The following is an 18,106-nucleotide window of genomic DNA, read 5'->3' on the forward strand; positions in this document are numbered from 1 at the left end:
CTCTGTAATTCAAACTCGTCTCTCCCTAACGTCGCGTGTATTGAAAATAACACGACAGTTTCTCGGCTGAAATTGCTCACAGGTGCAAAGAACATTTAAATGTAAAAAAATATATGTATATTTCTGTATATAAATGTTTTTACCGAATACGGTAAATAAAATATGTTTTAATATTGAAGGATACTTTACTAAGAAATTTTTAATCATCATGTAACACACTTGCGTTTGATATAATAAATATATATACTTGGGAGGATAGTTTTTTTTTTTCGTTTTATTCAACACATACTTTTATTTCACATCTTTTTGTTTAAAACAAAACTAAAACATTGCTAAAATCATTTTTCTAATACCTATTTACAAGGAAAATTCATGCTATTTACACTCGCTTCCTCTTTGATCGCCTAATTCCCGCATTCTTATCAATTTTCTCCTCTTCGAAATGGACCTTTTTCATAGGCGCTGCTTTCATTTTCGGAATTTCGTAAAGCTCCTGGGAATATTTCCTGTTCGTCCCTTTCCTGCTTCTGGTCTCTCGCGGCGAATTCACATCGATTCCTTCTCCCGTTTCAATCGACGTTTTAGTTTTTTTACTTTTTGTCGGTTTCGGTTTCTCCGTTTCCTCGACGACCTCTTTTACATGCTCCTCATTCTTCTTCCTACTCCTCGTCGACTTTTTCGGCGCTTCGATCGCTTCTTCGTCGGTCACCTTCTTCTTTCTCGCCTGTTGTTTTTGTAACGGCGCAGCAGGGGAGTGTTGCTCCTCCCCAACCTCATCTTTTTTCACCTGCCGCTGTCTTCTTCTGGTATTTCGGCAAGGGCCGTCTGGCGTCGTCTCCGCTGGATTACTTGTTTGTGACTCTTGAATTTTAGGAACCGATCTTTTGGTCTTCGGAGCGGATAATTTTGATGACTCCACAGGTGGAACGTTCGACTCCGTTGTTGCCGTATCGGTTCCCGACTCGCTAACCATTTTTCTTTTTCTCGTAGATTTCGAAGGTTCCTTTTCTCTCGGCTCGGCCGCCCGCCTCGTCCTTAAGACCCTGGCGGGCTTTTCGGCCAAGTCCGAAACGTCATTGTTGTTTTCCCGTCTCGCTCTCCTGGTTCTTCCCGATCTTGTCGATCGATCGGGCGATACGATCACCTCCGGATCCTTCTCGACGGCTCTCCTCGACACGGGATCTCGTCGTTCCGCTTGCTGTTCTTTCACCCACTGCTCGACCCAGGGAGAACATTCGGGCACGTCGGCCGAAGTTTTCCTTTCACTCTCCTCGCCGGGCTCCTTCACCGTCGTCGATAAACTTCTCCTGTACGCGCGCAGCGTCTTTTTACCGCTCAGATTTTCGAATGGATCGTCGAACAAACGATCTACGCCCTCGACGTCGCTCAGATCGTTACGCGGCTCTTTAGTGGGCGTGGCGAACATTCGCTTCACGCCGTACGGTTCCGACAGATCGTTGGCCGGACCGTTTTGCTCGCGGGGCGACATGATACGTCGCAAGTTTGGCACTTTGGTCAGGTCGTTCTTCGGAGATTTGTTCTCTTTGGGCGTGGCGAACATCTTCTTCACGCCCGCGACGTTCGAATAATCGTTTCGGGGACTCTTGGCGGCCGCTTTCGGTGACATTAGGGCTCGCAAGTTCGGCACTTTAGTCAGATCGTTCCTTGGGGATTTGTTCTCCTTGGGCGTGGCGAACATCTTCTTCACGCACGCGACGTTCGAATAATCGTTTCGAGGAGTCTTGGACACCACTTTCGGTGACATTAGGGGTCTCAAGTTCGGCACTTTGGTCAGGTCGTTCTTCGGAGATTTGTTCTCCTTGGGCGTGGCGAACATCTTCTTCACGCCGGCGATGTTCGAATAATCGTTTCGAGGAGTCTTGGGCACCGCTTTCGGTGACATTAGGGGTCTCAAGTTCGGCACTTTGGTCAGGTCGTCCTTCGGAGGTTTGTTCTCTTTGGGTGTGACGAACATCTTCTTGACGCCCGCCACATCCGTATAATCGTTACGGGGACTCTGCGGCACTTTGCCGAGGTCGTTTTTCGGCGATTTTCCGCGGAATAGATCCTTAACGCTCGTCTTGTTCTTGGGCGATTCGATCCTCGCGCGTTTCGCTTTTAGGACACCGCCAGCGGACGACTCCCTGCCCCGTTTCAGTGACCTCATAGCCGATTTTTTGATACTCTCGAACAAGCCGGGAGTGTTGACGGGCGTTTTGAACGCGCCGTCGTCGTCGGCGATGCACTTCTCGGGAGTCACGGGCGTGATATCCTCTGTCACGGGGTAGTAAACAGACTGTACCGATCTGCGCGTCTTGACCGCAGACTTGGGCGTCGCGTCCTCGACGTCGGCGAACGATTTCCAGGCGGACTTTTCGGCCTCGTCGGACACGGACGTGACGTTTATAATTTCCGAAGTTTCGTCCGCATGACGCTTGGGCAACGGCGTCGACGTGAACGACACCTCGGTGCCGAAGTTGTTATCGTGGCGCGATTTCGCGTCGGTCTTCGAATTTCGTCGGAAACTCGAAAACGACCGCGCCGAAATCGATCTTAGCGACGCCGTCGTCTCGTTGACGTCCGACGCCAGCGACGAATCGTTCGACGAACGAATCTCGGTACTTTTCCGGTAGGAATCGCAAGGAATCGAAATAATCGACGCTTTCGATTCCGACCTCGATCTGGACACTCTCGGTGCCGGAGTCTGCGCAGTTTTGCTGACCTTCGACGGCCTAGAACCTGCGGATTTCTCAAACTTGTCCACTGGAGATAACCTCGAAGAGGATCGAGAGGAAACGGACATTATCTGTAATGACGGTTCGTCTCTTTTATTCAACTCTTCTCCTGCTGTAATGGGAGATCCCCCATCTGATTTTTCAAAATCATTTCCACCGATTATGGAAGATATAGACCTGGACAATCTCAGTGCAGGTGTCTCAATCTTGTCTATTCTAGACAACCTCGAAGAGGACAGAGAGGAAACGGAATTCCGTGAGCCATCCTTCGACCTCAACTCTCGGCCCGTTAATTCTCCGCGGGTAACGGAAGACCTAGATCTGGATAGTCTCGGTGCTGGCGTTTGAGTCATTTTGCTGATTTTTGAAATGGAAGATTTCGACGCCGATAAACTCAAGGCTGTAACTTTTTCCGTCGAATCAAACGATTTTTCCAAATTATCTCTATTAGTGATTGAAGATCTAGATCTAGTTCTCCTGACTCTTGAAGCTGACGGTTTCGACGCCGTCGAGACGTTAGATATCTCAAATTTGTCTACTCTAGACAAGCTCGAAGAAGACCGAATGGAAACGGATATGCGTGGCGATGGGTTCGACGCCAATGAAGAGTCTTTCAATGAACCATCTATTGGCAGCTCTTGCCCCGCCATCTCTCCGCCAGTAACGGAAGATTCAGGTGTGTAAATTTTGCCCGTGGAACCGATAGATTTGTCAAATGTATCTCCGTCTGTCCTGGAAGACCTAAATTTGGATAGTCTTGACGCTGGGGTTTGAGCGGTTTTGCTGATTCTTGAAGTTGAAGATTTCGGCGCCGATACACCCAGGGGCGTGACTGGTTCCGTCGGATGGATGGATTTTTCAAAATTATCGCCGTCAATGATGTAAGATCTCGATCTGGATAGTCGCGGTGCTGGGGTCTGTACCAAATTGCTGACCTTTGAACTTGAAGATTTTGATTTGTCTACCGTAGAAAATCTCGAAGATGACCGCGAAGCAACCGGTACAGCCGGTGACGATTCAAATACTTCCCATTCCAAGGAAGAATCACCGGATGAGTGACCCTTGGTACCCATTTCTCCGACGGCAACGGAAGAAGATCTAGATCGAGAAGAAAACCTTTGTGCTGGCGTTTGCGCAGACAACCTCGTAGAAGATCGAGAAGAAACGACGGGTGCTTTCGGCGAAGACTCCTCCGAATTCGATTTGGCGAAAGAATCAATAGGTACTTGATTCCCCTGCAAACGCGTCGCTCTCGACTTGGACCGAAACGAAACCATAGCCATTCCGATCGAGGATCTAGATCTTGCAAAACTGGCCCATTCTGACACTTCTGGGGTGTTTTGCACGGATAAGGGCGGTGTTGCGGTTTGTTCCATTTCCTGGCAGTCAGGTGACGAAACTTCGACCCTCTTCGGAGCCGAATGCCCAGACGATTTTCTCGTGTTTCCCATTGCGAGGCCGATAGTTGAAAATCTCGATTTCGAATGCGGTGTGGATTTTGCAGCAGGCACGTCCGCAGAGCTGGTGCTGTGCGCCCTCCTGTAGATCGAGGCGCATTTTCTCGGAGCGTACCTCGGCATCGCCACCACCGTCGCGCTTTTTGCGGTTCCCGGGGTAACATTATCGGGCGTCGGCGCGGGTACTTTGACTCCCGGAACCTCTTGGGTACTTTCGTCGAAGACGCTGGCGCTGACGTCTCCTCGGAGGCTTCGTCTCGTGCGCGACGCACGTTTCCTTCCGGTCGAAAGGTTCGCTTCGAATTTCGGGCCGGCTTCTTGCGTATCTTCGTCAAACACTCCTACGTTCTCGACTTGTTGTCTCTCTTCAGGCTTACCGCTTCCCACGTCCTCCAAGTTAGCTTTTTGGCCGTCCCTACGCCACTGGTCGGCTTTCTTAAAAAGAGGCGATGCACGGTAACTGCCGGTCGCCATGTACTGTTTGGCCGTCCTAATGGTGCCCTTCACGTCGATGGCATCGAAATTTATCGAGTTTTGGGCGTCGCTGGGCAACGCGTGGGGGGAAAACGTCAAGGAAACGCCGTTCTCCTTGGGCGACATTTTGAAGATCCGATCGCCGCGATAAAATGGCGACAACGCGTCCATTTTCTTATTTAATGGCGTTTTTGGGAGGTTCGTGCGGGCACCGTCCTCGTAGTGGACGATGTCGACCGACAAATCTTTCGCAAAGATTCCGGTATTGCGTTCATCGGTCGGCAAATATTCCCGCTGCTCGGATATAGTAATGTTGATCTTCGACGACAACAAGACGTTTCTTTCGGAAATCTGCTTGGTCGGCCCACTCCTCGCCTCGTCATTTAGCGAAAAACGCCGCACCAATTTGGTCCTCGGCGTGTTCAACCCCTTCGAGACGATGATCCTCGAGCTGGAATTTAAAAAAGGACAAATAAGATTGCCGAATCAAGATAGAATAGGAGACGTACGTCGACTTAGGTCGTTTGGGCGGATGGGCTGAGTTTGTAGCCGACGTTTTGGGTACTCGGTTCGAAGCTGTAGAACTGCGGAAAATAACCAAAATAGATTTTTTTTATTTTAATCAAACACGTACCTCTGCAAACCAATCATCCCGCCGACCGCGGCTCGTTTCACCGGGATTTTTGTTCTAAAATAAAAGATAACTTACACATTTATAACGACTTTCACATTGTTATTTAAGCTATTAAGCTATTTAATTGAACGAAGTCAGGGAGTAACCTTATGAGACTCAATTTCACTATTTTCTAATATTACACGGCGGGTTCTTGGGACAGCGATTATATGTCTTATGTCCATTGTTTGTCGCGTGGTTCGAAAGGGGTGTTTTGTTTTTTTTGTCATGTTTATGACCATCTATACGACTCTTTAAATATTGGCTCGAAATTGATGAACCTTCAACAAAAATAAACCATCACCGCATCTACCAACATCATGGCTAGAGACACAGGGGATATGCTTCAGAGAACCTTCCAAAATAATATCAACACATCAAATCTTTTTCCGTAATCTGCAGCTTACCTTGATAACTTGGTAATAAAGTCATTTTTTGAGAAATATTGCAAATTAAAACTACAAATTATTTTTTTTAAATAACATTACCCTAATCAAATAGAAAAATAAATTGCACTGATAATTTTTCTTTAAATTATTATATACAATACAGAAAAATATTGTAAATCAGATGACTCGCAGATGGATGAGGCCTATGGGCCAGAATGACATATTATACCTAACATTAAAATTAGCTAAAACTTACTTGAATGTAGGTGATTTCTTTGAATATTTCCGCAAAGGCAGGTCCGATTTTCGATATTCGATCACTGCAACTTTGTTGTTAATTTTCTAAAAATTCAGTAAACCACAATTTTTAAGCAAATTGAAAATAGTTTTGTTAACTTACCGCGTTATCGATGCTATCATTACGATATTGAAACACTTTTTCAAAAATTTGAAATTTATCCATAGATTTCAATATGTACGGCTTTGCCACCTTTTCCCCATTTACATAAACTGGTACATCAGGAACTTTATTTATAAGAGTACACTAAAAAAATGTGATATTTATTTTATCCTATGCAGATAAAAAAAACAACAGACAAATAAAGAAAGCAAGTAAACTGATATTGAAAAAATCATCACAGTTAAAAAATTCCGTTACTTAAATGTAATCGAGCAATTGTTAATTTGATAAAAACAATGAAAACAACGCAGCGGAAGGTTAAGCAGAATTGTTACTGAAATATTTAGGCAAGGAAAGGCAAACATACTTACAACCCCATCTTCGTCGATATTCAAGACGCAATGCGTGTCTTTTAACAGAGAATTCTCTTTCAGTTTCAAGCGTACATCACTATTTTGGGCACCACCAATCTTAACCTTTTGACCACACGGCAATGGATATGGCACGCTCCATTCACCATTTTTTTTTTGCAATACTATGTGCCCACTCATATTGGCCCTAATATTACCACAATCATTAGTTAAAACACACCTTAAAACGCAGACCCGAAAACACGAAATCAGTTTCAAAAATGAAAGCCAAGCCAACAATAATAACGAACGTTGAACCTCAACCAATCACATCACAGACTCGAAAATTTGGTAAAAACGCTGCCAACATCAGTATCGTAAACTAACTAGAGTGTGAAAAAAGTTACGCAGTGTAGGCTCCTGATCTGCAATTTTCCAGTGTCCAGTGTGGTGAAATATTTCGTACAAACGTGGATGCGGATCAAAAGTAATTGCAATCGTGGTGGAAACATAGGAGTGTTTAAAAAATAACCACACGCTGTTAAAATTTGTGACGCGAATGACATCTGCCACGTTCGCGATGATTTTTATGAAAGCACTGTACAGGAACAACTAACGGTCACATTGTTTGTTTTAAAATCTTAATTAAATTTAATTATCCCAAACAAACGCGATATACTGCACTTATGGTCGCATTTAGTTGCAAACGAGGGCAACCTATTAATAATTAAGCTGCATTTAAAACCCGACATGCAATAAGCAAAATGCATCGGCTTTCGTTCTCAACAGCCATTGCCATTAAACTGAACCAATCAAAACGCAGTATGTTACTGGGGTGGAACGTTTAATTGTAAAATGTCCCAAATCTACCCTTCCCTGATATAAATGCTTAGTAAAGAAAAAAGCGTTTAAAAATTATGATGGGTTGAGACCACCAAGAAATATTTAACAATTCCGTTATTATGAAACCAATCAATATTTGATTCTGTCGGTCGGAAATTGGCGCCATCTTCAAACATGTATGACTTTTTGAATTCAAAACTGTTACCGAAAGTTTTTTGCAACAAGCCCTCTACGGAGAATTACGAACCCGAAAATTTGATTACCGAGCGAAATTTTAATAAAGGTTTTATAGCATTCCCTTCGATAAAACCACCAGTCGCATTAGAATTTGAATTTATATGTGGCGTAAATATTAACTACATAATTTTGAACACTTGCGTGGGCAGTCAAAGATGTTCCGGTGTCGAAATCTTTGCGAAAAACTTAAACGTGCCTTACACGTCAATTTGCAAAGCGGTTTACACGGAGGAAGGTGTAATTTTTTGCAACAGCAGAAGATATTCCAAGGAATGCCCTCCGCCGCAGCACAGTTCGGATTATCACCTATCCTACTTCAAGTCGGACACGTTTAATCTGTTCTTGAACGCTACTGGAATTAAGGTCGTTATTTTTCGTACGGAAAAATCGGTACCTTGTATGGCTTCTGCCCAAGTGTGGGGAATTCCTTCTAGATCATGTTCAAGTACTACCAAAAATACCATAGAACGTCTTATGAACAAAAGTGCGCTACAAAATACAACTTCAGATTGCGGTGCCTCTGAGACTGAAGAATTCAAAGTTCCCAAAGACTTTAGGGACGATTTAACATTTGAGCTTATGACAGTTCCGATGACATTGCCTAGTGGGAAAACAATTGATCAAAGCACGTTGGACAAACATTTAAAAATTGAATCTTCCTTTGCAAGGAGGGCATGTGATCCGTTTACTGGACAGAAGTTTACCGGCAGCTTGAAACCGGTTTTAAATGTCGCTTTGAAGAGTAGAATTGATATGTTTTTGTTACAAAATAGCCACAGGCCTGAAACGTTTACTTTAAAAAGAACTTTACGCACTCACAATTCGGTTCAAAGCGGAACAAAGAAGATAAAGATGGGAGGGCATGGTGACTTGGACGATATTTTGGAAAAGGTCCAATTAGATCCAAATTTCCATTGCTTCACGAGTGAATCTACATCCAAAGTTTGTGTTCAATGTGGCGATTCACTTCAAAATATGTACTTGCTTCCATGCAAGCATTGTTGTTGCAGGACTTGTCTATTAGATATCTGTGATAAATTAAAGTGTTCCCTTTGTGGCAATGAATTTGTTAAAAGTCAAGTTAAAAAATGTAACAACTAAAAACCAATTTTGTATGCATGAATTAACTTTAAATAAATTTCAAGCATTAAATTTTACGTAACGTTTCTCGGAGTTAACGCAGAATTGTAGATTCTGACATCACTATCTCACGGAATACAGAACTAATCTGACAATTCTATATCTTGTAAGTTGTGGTCTGCGATTTGTTTTGTCGCCTACCAAACTTCAAGGAGTCAAATGTCACTTTACACAAAGATGGCGAACGTGCGTGACAGCGATACTTCGCTGTGGCTTCACAATAAATTGGGAATTTCGAATGATTCTTGGACGGGAGGTTCGATATGCTCTCAGCTAAACGCCGAAGTTCTGAGAAACATCAAAGACTGCTTTCCCGACCTCCAAACACAAGTAAAATTAAAATTGTTGCTGAGTTTCTTTCATATCCCGCGCAGGAATCTGGAGGAGGTATGTTTATATTTTGGTTCGCATTGATATGTCCTTTCTCTGTCGAGCTAACGGTGAACACACAGTGAAGCTCGTCTGCATTTAATCCTTAAACGAGTGTTTTCAAATTTGTATTTTTTTTTGTAGTGGAAATTAGAATTGGAACAAATTTTGGATGTGGCCTTAGCTGATTCTGAATTGTGGGTAGCGATGATAGCTGACGCTTTAAAGACCTACCCGTCCACGGGTTCATTAAATACGGAAATAACAGATGTGGATGAAGTACGTTCCATATTTTCAGATCTGGTTTCCGATTTGAGGAAACACGTCCGGAAGCAAAATGAACATACCATCCTGCCAATGGAATGCCATTACTTGAACAAAAGTGCTCTCATTTCGGTAGTAAGTGTTTTTTGTTACATAATTTTCTCCTTTTACTGAATTCAATTTGAGTGCTGAAGGCACTGTTATGGTATATTTTTGCAGACAAATTTGCAAGAGGAATAGAGTTTGTATTTGTTTTAGGTAGGCCACAAACCGGAACTTGTGAAACATTTTACTATTAAAAAAAAGCCCAAGTCGGCTCATTTGAGGTCAGAATTGTTGCAAAAGTCCTCAGATGCAGCTTCGAATTTAAAGAAATCATCGGCGCCCGTAATTCCCGTGAGGTCGAGGGGTATGCCTAGGAAAATGACAGATACAAGTGAGACTGGTCACCATGCTTTTATTGAAACTGTTTCATTTGGTGCCTTTTAGCCCCATTGAAGGGTATTCCAAGCCGAGTTCCCACATCAGGTTTCAGGACCAGCGCTTTGGGTAACAATATGAGTAGCCGACCGACGTTAGCTAGACCTCCGGCTGGAAGGAAAGAAGGTGGTGTTAAATTACTAGATATCGCCGATCAACCACTCGGCTACGCGGCCGCAAAGAAAAGGAAGAAGATGCAGGGTAAAATATTGGTTTTTCTCTGTCTGGTTGATGAATGTACTAAATCGTTCATATTTAAAGAAATGGAAGATGCCAAGAAAGCTTCGGAGACCGCGGCGCTGCAGAGCCCGCCGCCGCCGGCCCCTGGCGCTCCCAAAACTCCGGACTATGCCGCGGGTTTAGGTTCTGCGACCCCAGCCTACGCACCGGCCACGCCCCAGCCCACCATCACACCCACAGGTTTGTTTCGTGGTGTTGCTTAAAATTAAATTTCATTCATAGTCACGGAAACTGAAGTCATGATGTGATGATAGCAGCAGATATATATAAAAAAATACAATAATCATATCATAAAAAATTCTTACAATTCACAATTTCAGATAGTTTCAAAAGTTGAAGTTGGAAAAGAATGTAAGATAAAAAAATAAAATTAGTAGGTATCACAGAACATTTATTTTTGAGCCAACAACATTTAAAGAATGATTAAAGATGTCCGTAATTTGTTCTATGAAGTGGAAGCAAGGTTTACCCCTCTCAAAAGTGTCTGTGTCACAGACAACACAATCATGTAGGATTTTATTCAGGATTTTTATATCAATATATTTTTTACCTTTGGTAAGAGTTGTAAGATTAAGGGAATGGACTAATTTTGCAAACCTTTTTTGCACTTTTTCAATAGGGTGAACATGCTGACTATGGTAAGGAAACCGGAGACAAGCATATCCCAAAACTGACCAGATATAAGAGTAAAATTGGGTCTTAAAGCAATAGAAAAAAATGGTAATTTTAATGCTTTACTACTTATGGAAGTTGAAACTTAAGTTACTATAAAAAAAAACTAGGATTCCTAGGCTCTCGTTTACCCTTAATTGATGTGTTATCCAGATAATATAATAATGATAAAGGAAGGAACTATTAAAGGCGAAGTTGAGGCAGAGCTTCCTAACTTAACCTGTACTTACTGCCTTCAGGAAGTGACAGACAGGTTGTCACCAACAAAAGGCAGTTACTGCACAATCATAATTAACACTTAATTTACTTAATAAAAAAGAAGAGGTAGAAATGCTTATAGTTGGTCTAATAGCTTTCTTAAATCTGTCACCAGTTATTTATGTAATATTAGGTGGGACTTTGCTATTTTATTGATAACAAATGAAATAATATAATTATAATAAAACATTTATTTGCACGTGGGGAATGGGGTGTGCCCTGGGGTCCTTTTTATTTATGGTTTATGTGAAGGTTATATGTTATAAGCAGAATAAATCGTAATTTGCAATTGCAGCCGCTGCGACATCGGTTCTCACGACGGCTCAGCATTCGCCTCAACAAACGCCTCCAAAATCGGCGCCGCCCACTCCCGCGCCGCCTACGCCCGCCCCCGCTTCCCTACCACCGCCAGCCGCACAGCCGACTGGTACGCATCAATACGTCACTACTCAGACCATCAGGCCGGTACCGCCTCTGTTAGCGACTATGCCGTCGGGTCAGAGAACCATTATTACTACCGGTAAGAGAAAGATCAGTAGAGTGGAGACTTTAGACTATATACCGTCTAGAAGCTTCTTTAGTTTTAGTAGGGTTCCAAGCCCTAGTTCTGTTCTAAAAGCGTTATAGGACATGTTTGCCAGATCTATAATTATTAATTTTATTTCCAAGAAAATTGAAATTTCTTTAAATTTTTTTTTTAATTTTTTAGAATTATACAATATTTGTCTATTGTATGCCATTTTTTATTTTGGATACATTTGTTTTATCAGGAACAGTTGCTTCTGTGTAAGATTTTAAGCCCTACATTGGGCAACAACGCTAAGGCATTTAGTATATCGTATTGCACACTAGAGGCGCTGTCGCCGCATTATACTGAAATGGCAGTTTGTATTTCATTAGGCTTGTTCTTTGTGTTTTGCTAGGGTTTTGGTGTGTTTTTGGTGTACTTTTATGGAATACTTGTAACAAGGCGATAATTATGGTGCATGAGTGTGAGATGTGCAAAAAAGAGTTTTAATTTTCTAAATGTTGGTTTGTCCCAAGCAATCTTCCAACAAGTTCTCGTCATTCTAGTTATTCCGATCTTTTTCTATCTAGCTATATCTATGTAGCTGTCTTTTATTTAGTCGGGTGGTGGAGACCACAGACGTCCAGTTGTAAGAGACTGCACAAAATTGCTGTTCTGATGCAAACACAAGCATGTAAAGTGGGCAAAAATTCTGGGTAAACTTCTCAGTATTGCGGAATTTTTGGTATTAGTCTTTATAATGGCAATATCTAAAAACACTTCACATTCAAAAAAATCACTTTTCTCACAAGAAATAAGCAGAGGCACACCTAGTACGAGACCCACGTAGGGGATTCCAGCGTTGTCGCATCCTGTAAACCATATCGCTATTTTTAAGGACAAGAATTATTTGTTATTTTATGGATAATGAAAGCAAGCTTGATTATATGTCTATGGCGGAGGTCATGTATTGAGCGCGTATTTTTTCAATCTCCAGATCAGGCTACGGGCATACAAACTGCGCAGCAAATTATCGGTACCCCTGTGGTCATTACCCAGAGGCCCATACAAACCCAGCAGCAGCAGCAACCGCAAACCGTCACGCATATCAGGATACAGCCGCAGCCGGCTACTAATTTGCAGAGGAGGGGATTGGCCCTTACCGTAAGTTTTTCAACTTATTTTGCCCAAATTTTTGTAATATTTGTACGAATATTTTAAAACTTGTTCTTTTTTCTGCGAAAATTCGTGTTGTAGGTGAAGTGTTAGTCGCAGTCATAACATTCATTTATTTATTTTTAAATATTTAAATATAAATGTAATGCTTCACACATTTTTGGATTGAAGTTGTTCAATATCAAAATTTAAATTTTTGTTTTGTTGCGCGTTTTAATCACCATGTAGAATTTTCGCTACAATTTTATCGATATTTCATTTGTAATGTAATATTGTATAAATTTTAGATGTTTATATTTAAATATAATAAGCCTCGTATTATTCTTTATTATCATTTGGGTAGAAATACAATACTAGGAATTCCAATAGACATGAAATCTCTTTAAATAGTTAATTAATTTATTTATTTAATCAAATTAACAACAATATTGGCGCCCAAAAATACACATACTACAAATAATTAGAATACAGAAACAATACATAATAAGATAAAATATGAATTAAAAAATTTCCTTTACTCATATATTCCCTCAGCAAAAGAACTATTCCAAGGAGTATATTGTTTTACTCACTAATAATTTTTTTAGTGAATGTTCTTATGATTTTTTTTTGGGCTTTCATTACCCCCATGTGCACACAGTGCGCACCCCAAGCGACTTTACCATATAATACTGAGGAGGTAACATGTGCATAATAAAAGGATAGCAGAATAGAGATACAGAATTTCTTAATTTTCCCAACATAAAAGAGTAAAAGAGTGGCACATAATTTTGTGGTTAATATATTATTTTCTAAAAGATTTACTCAATAAAAAACTGACGTCACGCGAATATGCGATTCACATCAAATATACTTAGCTCCAAATTTTGCTTGCACCCTTTTACTTTATTATATGCCATAGTAATAATACTAAATAATCTTAACTCATTTGAGGTGGTATGATATTCAAAGTACTCACTGCGTATTTAAATAATACTACTATTAATAATAAATCAGTATTAACTAACCATTCAGTAACTGGCTTTTTAATTTTATAATAAGGTTTAGATTTTCTGCTTTGGCTAGAGAGCGGGATTGGTCCTATGCTATAAACATGATGTTGGCAAATAGCTATTTGATAGTGAAAGGGGACATGCTCGATAGCAAACAAGCAACTAGTTCAAAAGTAAATCATTAATTTGACAAGCCAAGTTTAAACATTTATATAAACGTTAATATGACAGCAAGCAGAGAAATTAGTTTTAATTTGTAAGTGAAAACCGTACGACCGACAAAAAAAGAGATCAAATCTGCTCACAAATGATAGCATGTCATTATTTTTTTTAAGGAAATTAGGTCGCCACCACACAGGTTAAATCGATAACTTTTTTTTGTGAAAAATAGAATAAGTATCTAAAACAAAATATCTAGTTTTTAGTTACCAACTAGGGTCCTTCAGAAAAAAAATTAGACTGTTTTTACTTTTACATAACATCCTTACAACAAGATAAATAATAACCGATTCTGATTTGAATTTATTTTATTTATTTAAGTTTAGGTACTTCGTATTCATAGTTCGATTTTTCGAAGTATTTTAATAAAACAGATAGACAATTATTCAAGTAAGAAATAATTACAGTTAATGAGACAATTACAAAATCATCCCTTTTCGCAGAGGGAACAAATGCTGGAGGCGCAGGACATGTTCCGGACCGCGAACAAAGTCACCCGGCCGGAAAAAGCCCTCATACTGGGCTTCATGGCCGGATCGAGGGACAACCCGTGTCCCCACCTCGGTAACATCGTGACCATCAAACTGTCCGAGGACCAGGAGAACGTCCTGCAACCGGGCGACACTTACCTGACCATGATGGTCGAGACCCACTTCCAGATGAACTACAACAACGGCGAGTGGAAGAGGATAAAAAAATACAGGCACATCGATAACCAGATAGACCAGTTGCCGCAGAACACGGCGACGGCGACGCTAGTCTGATAGACGGTGGGCTGCGTTTTAGGCAAATGTAATCAAACTGCGCAGCGGCGCGCATCGAGGCGAGCGTGACACTCGGGCGTCCCAATAGGGTTGCTAAAAAAAAAACACGGTAGAACAAAGTCCAACGATTTCGGGGCCTAAGACGTTGTTTTTTAGAGAAGGCATTTTACCACGGGAGGAGCAGTCGGAAAAAGTTATCTTATTCAATTCTAAACTAGAATCGACCGTAAATAACCAGACATTATAATTGAGGGGGAATCAAGATCCGAGTTATGTATAAGGTATAGCTCGGATCAATTAACACTTTTAAAGCACTTTTGTTTCTCGAGTTAAATTTTGCAGTCAATGTACATCTAACTGTGAACGAAATTATATTTACCTCTTTCAACACACAGTACACTACTATATCTTTGCCCTTTTCCTCACCAACCTGTGTCCCCATTCTTTTTTTGCGATTTTAAGAGGTCTCCGTGGCCATTTTTCCAATTGTTTTGTTATTACTGTATGTTCATGAGATGCTGTGACATGCCGAAGAAGATTGTGTTCGTGAATGTAAGCAATAACGAAAGATAGGGTAACATCCTAAAAAAATATTTATTTTTTCATTTTTTTTTGTTTTTGGCTTTCTGTTGTAAAAAATATGCTAATTTGCTAGTACTAAGACTGGCCACTGCAAAATGACAAGTTTCAACGGCTATGATTAAAAGCATATTTGGTCTAGACTATAGGCAGGTTTAAAGAAGCTTGAAGATTCGTTGGGTCTAAGAAGCAACTATAAATTCGACTCTTAGAGAAGAGTTAACGTAAAATTTGAACATCTTTGCTATTTTTTGTGCAACAGAATTTGAGGAGGAAACAGAATGGTGTTCGAAGTAATATCAATGGGGAGGCGGTTGCTCTGTATTTACGCCCCTTTCTTTCACCTTCCCGCCTTTTTATTCTCTTATTGCTTGTTACCGATCAATCAATCGCTACGGTATACCTTTTGCACAGGTTATTAAGGGTGCATAAAAATACATACAATTTTTAGTTCAACAGATTACAAAAAATTTAGAGACTTTCGCGTTGCAATGTACTGATGCGAGCAGTGAGCGTAATATTTTGCATCTAACATCGTTCTTCTTCTAGATACAAAATACGCATTTCTTACCTATATAATTATTAAGAATATACTTTTTTTCCGAGAAACATGAAACATTTGAGAGGCAATCGTTATCATTAGAATCGTAAACATTTTTGAAATCCAAATCAACCTTATCAACCTTCACAAACACTGAAAACACTTAAGAACAAACTAAAAATTTAATACGACTTTTTTTTAAATGAGGTTTGGCATGAGACTCAGTTGTTACCGATCAGTCCGGGTATTTACGGCTGTGAAACCAATTTTTCCTTAAACTTACGATTGCTTGCGTCTCCCCTGTGGTATAATATCTTTTGCCTTCTAGATTATAATATGCGGTTTTATGCGTCCCGGTTGGTTGCAAAATCAAGGTGGTGTACCTGTCAGTGAAGTTTTTTACAAGTTCCTTGACCCGTCGATCTGACTGATGGTAGCGTTGAAAGATATGTGAGACGAAAATTGTGTATTTTTTTCCATTTTCAAATTTGGATTACTTTGTCGTGGCGTTTTGAAAGTTGATTATTTTTAATCTGGTTAAGACGATGTATATGGGAAATTGACGTTTATTTTCAAAATGTCTTAATTTCGACCGTAAACAGAAAACTGTGTTGAATAAACAGATTAATTATTATTCACCATACCAACTAACATATTTACCGGTAACTTACTGAATTCCCAATATTATTTTTATAACATTTTTTGGAAAAAAATGAAATCCGGATAATTTTAAATTGGAAATAACCTCTCAACTGTATTAGTTTTTTGGTATTCAGGTATATCAACTTTCTTTCCTTTGTTTCAAATTAATAATAATAATTTTAAAATAATACAAATTTAGTGTGTTACGAATTTTTACTGGACGGGGAGGGGGCAGTGGTGGTGGAGACAAAGGTGTTTGTATGTTTCAGTGCCTTGGGTGTTTTGAGGGAAGAATATTTTAATTTTGCGTTATCTGAAGCCAGATAATAATTGACTGACTTAAACTTAAGTTTTTGTACCCAGTTAATTCGATACTAAAACCACTTGACTTGACATTTTTTTAAATTTTGAATTTCGATGGGAGACGCTTATGAAAAGTACATATATTAAAGGTGTCATAAAACAAATGGAATGATATATTCCATAATGTCGTAAAGATTGTATGTATGTGTATATGCGTATAGAAAAAAATAATTTCATTTTAATTGTAATGGTTTTTGTAAACAGTCGTTAACAAAAGTTCGCCTGAGTGGTTGTAAAACTTTGAAATGTCACGGAATATAAAATAACCATAAAACTTCATTAAAATGAAAAGGAATTTCACAAAATATCACGTGAAGTTGTCAAACTAGTTCGGGAAATGATATTACCAAGTTTTACGTATTCGTTATTTTTTACTGTATAATTGAAAATTTTATCGTACATGAAAAAATTGTTATCTGAAAAATGTTATAAAACCTGAAAATGTCGGGGCAGTAACCAACCCCGACGGAACATATCCGTAGTGACGTATAAATTCCATAGTAAATTAAACAAAAGTTTTTCGAAATTTTCTGGAGTCTATAATTATTGGGCCGACGTGAAATATGTTTATATATTCGTTAAGACTGATTCTGATAAAAACCGTCTCCTTTTTTTTTTTGCTTATATATTATTGTTTTTACTTTTTAACACGTTGAGTTGTTCCAACTTAAGAGAAGATCGTTTGTGATTCTGCGCTCTGCTGCCAATTTCGGTGTAATTATCTTTCGATTTATTTTGTATATTTTAAAGAGCATTAATTTTTTTCTGCCCATTTGTATATAATTGTCGAGTTTGTAATATATTTATTTTGTTTTTTATTTTGAAGGTTGTTATAGTATGTTGAGATGAACATTTTTGTATATTGTTACAGATAAATAAAATACTGTTTAATATTTTCTACTAATGTTTTTTAATTTCCCCAGTTGCTAATATCGATGATGACTCAAAATAGAAAGTCTAAAAGACGTTTTCGCATAAAAAATACCGAGGAAGTTAGATAAAGCAGGTGTAGTGGACCAATGGAAAATTAAATTTCTAATTTTAAACTTTCCTCTCTCGAACAATTGAATTATTTCTAAATAATTCCCCAAATTAGCCTTATTGAAGAAACACTGACCTGGCACCGATTTTTGATGTCATTTTTTGAAGAATTCTGTCTACTGTGGATGTGGCACATGGCACTAAAATGTACTCTATTGTTGCCAAGTTGTACTCTCCGTGTATTATTGAAATAATATTGTTGTTTGATTAGCTTTGTAGTAGTAGTATTTCCTATAGTTTCAATGCAAATGCTCAAAATGTAGCTTTTCACGTCACGTGTGTTGGTACCTAAGGCGGTGG

General features: G+C 39.7%; 3 protein-coding genes across 4 annotated transcripts; 2 read left to right on the forward strand and 1 right to left on the reverse strand.

Annotated features, from left to right (window-relative positions):
* Window positions 1-131: 131 nt before the first annotated feature.
* LOC132703983 (uncharacterized) lies at window positions 132-6,689 on the reverse strand. Of its 2 annotated transcripts, none has more exons than XM_060673560.1 (6): window positions 6,500-6,689; window positions 6,129-6,272; window positions 5,985-6,070; window positions 5,301-5,354; window positions 5,176-5,250; window positions 132-5,117 (listed from the first exon to the last, which is right to left on the reverse strand). In XM_060673560.1, the coding sequence occupies exons 1-6, from the start codon at window positions 6,677-6,679 to the stop codon at window positions 380-382; spliced, it is 5,277 nt and encodes a 1,758-aa protein (XP_060529543.1). In that variant the 5' UTR covers window positions 6,680-6,689; the 3' UTR covers window positions 132-379. The 2 variants fall into 2 exon arrangements, with proteins under 2 accessions (XP_060529543.1, XP_060529544.1); XM_060673561.1 differs by having other exon boundaries at window positions 6,496-6,538.
* Window positions 6,690-7,495: 806 nt separating this feature from the next.
* LOC132703987 (RING finger protein 37) lies at window positions 7,496-8,687 on the forward strand. Its single transcript, XM_060673568.1, has one exon. The coding sequence runs from the start codon at window positions 7,496-7,498 to the stop codon at window positions 8,657-8,659; it is 1,164 nt and encodes a 387-aa protein (XP_060529551.1). The 3' UTR covers window positions 8,660-8,687.
* Window positions 8,688-8,857: 170 nt separating this feature from the next.
* LOC132703986 (negative elongation factor A) lies at window positions 8,858-17,828 on the forward strand. Its single transcript, XM_060673566.1, has 8 exons — window positions 8,858-9,085; window positions 9,212-9,466; window positions 9,590-9,767; window positions 9,821-10,012; window positions 10,073-10,231; window positions 11,277-11,501; window positions 12,487-12,653; window positions 14,320-17,828. The coding sequence occupies exons 1-8, from the start codon at window positions 8,858-8,860 to the stop codon at window positions 14,638-14,640; spliced, it is 1,725 nt and encodes a 574-aa protein (XP_060529549.1). The 3' UTR covers window positions 14,641-17,828.
* Window positions 17,829-18,106: the final 278 nt, after the last annotated feature.

The sequence above is a fragment of the Cylas formicarius genome, unplaced genomic scaffold (assembly GCF_029955315.1).
Source record: "Cylas formicarius isolate icCylForm1 unplaced genomic scaffold, icCylForm1.1 PGA_scaffold_6__28_contigs__length_40554024, whole genome shotgun sequence".
Classification (NCBI taxonomy): domain Eukaryota; kingdom Metazoa; phylum Arthropoda; class Insecta; order Coleoptera; family Brentidae; genus Cylas; species Cylas formicarius.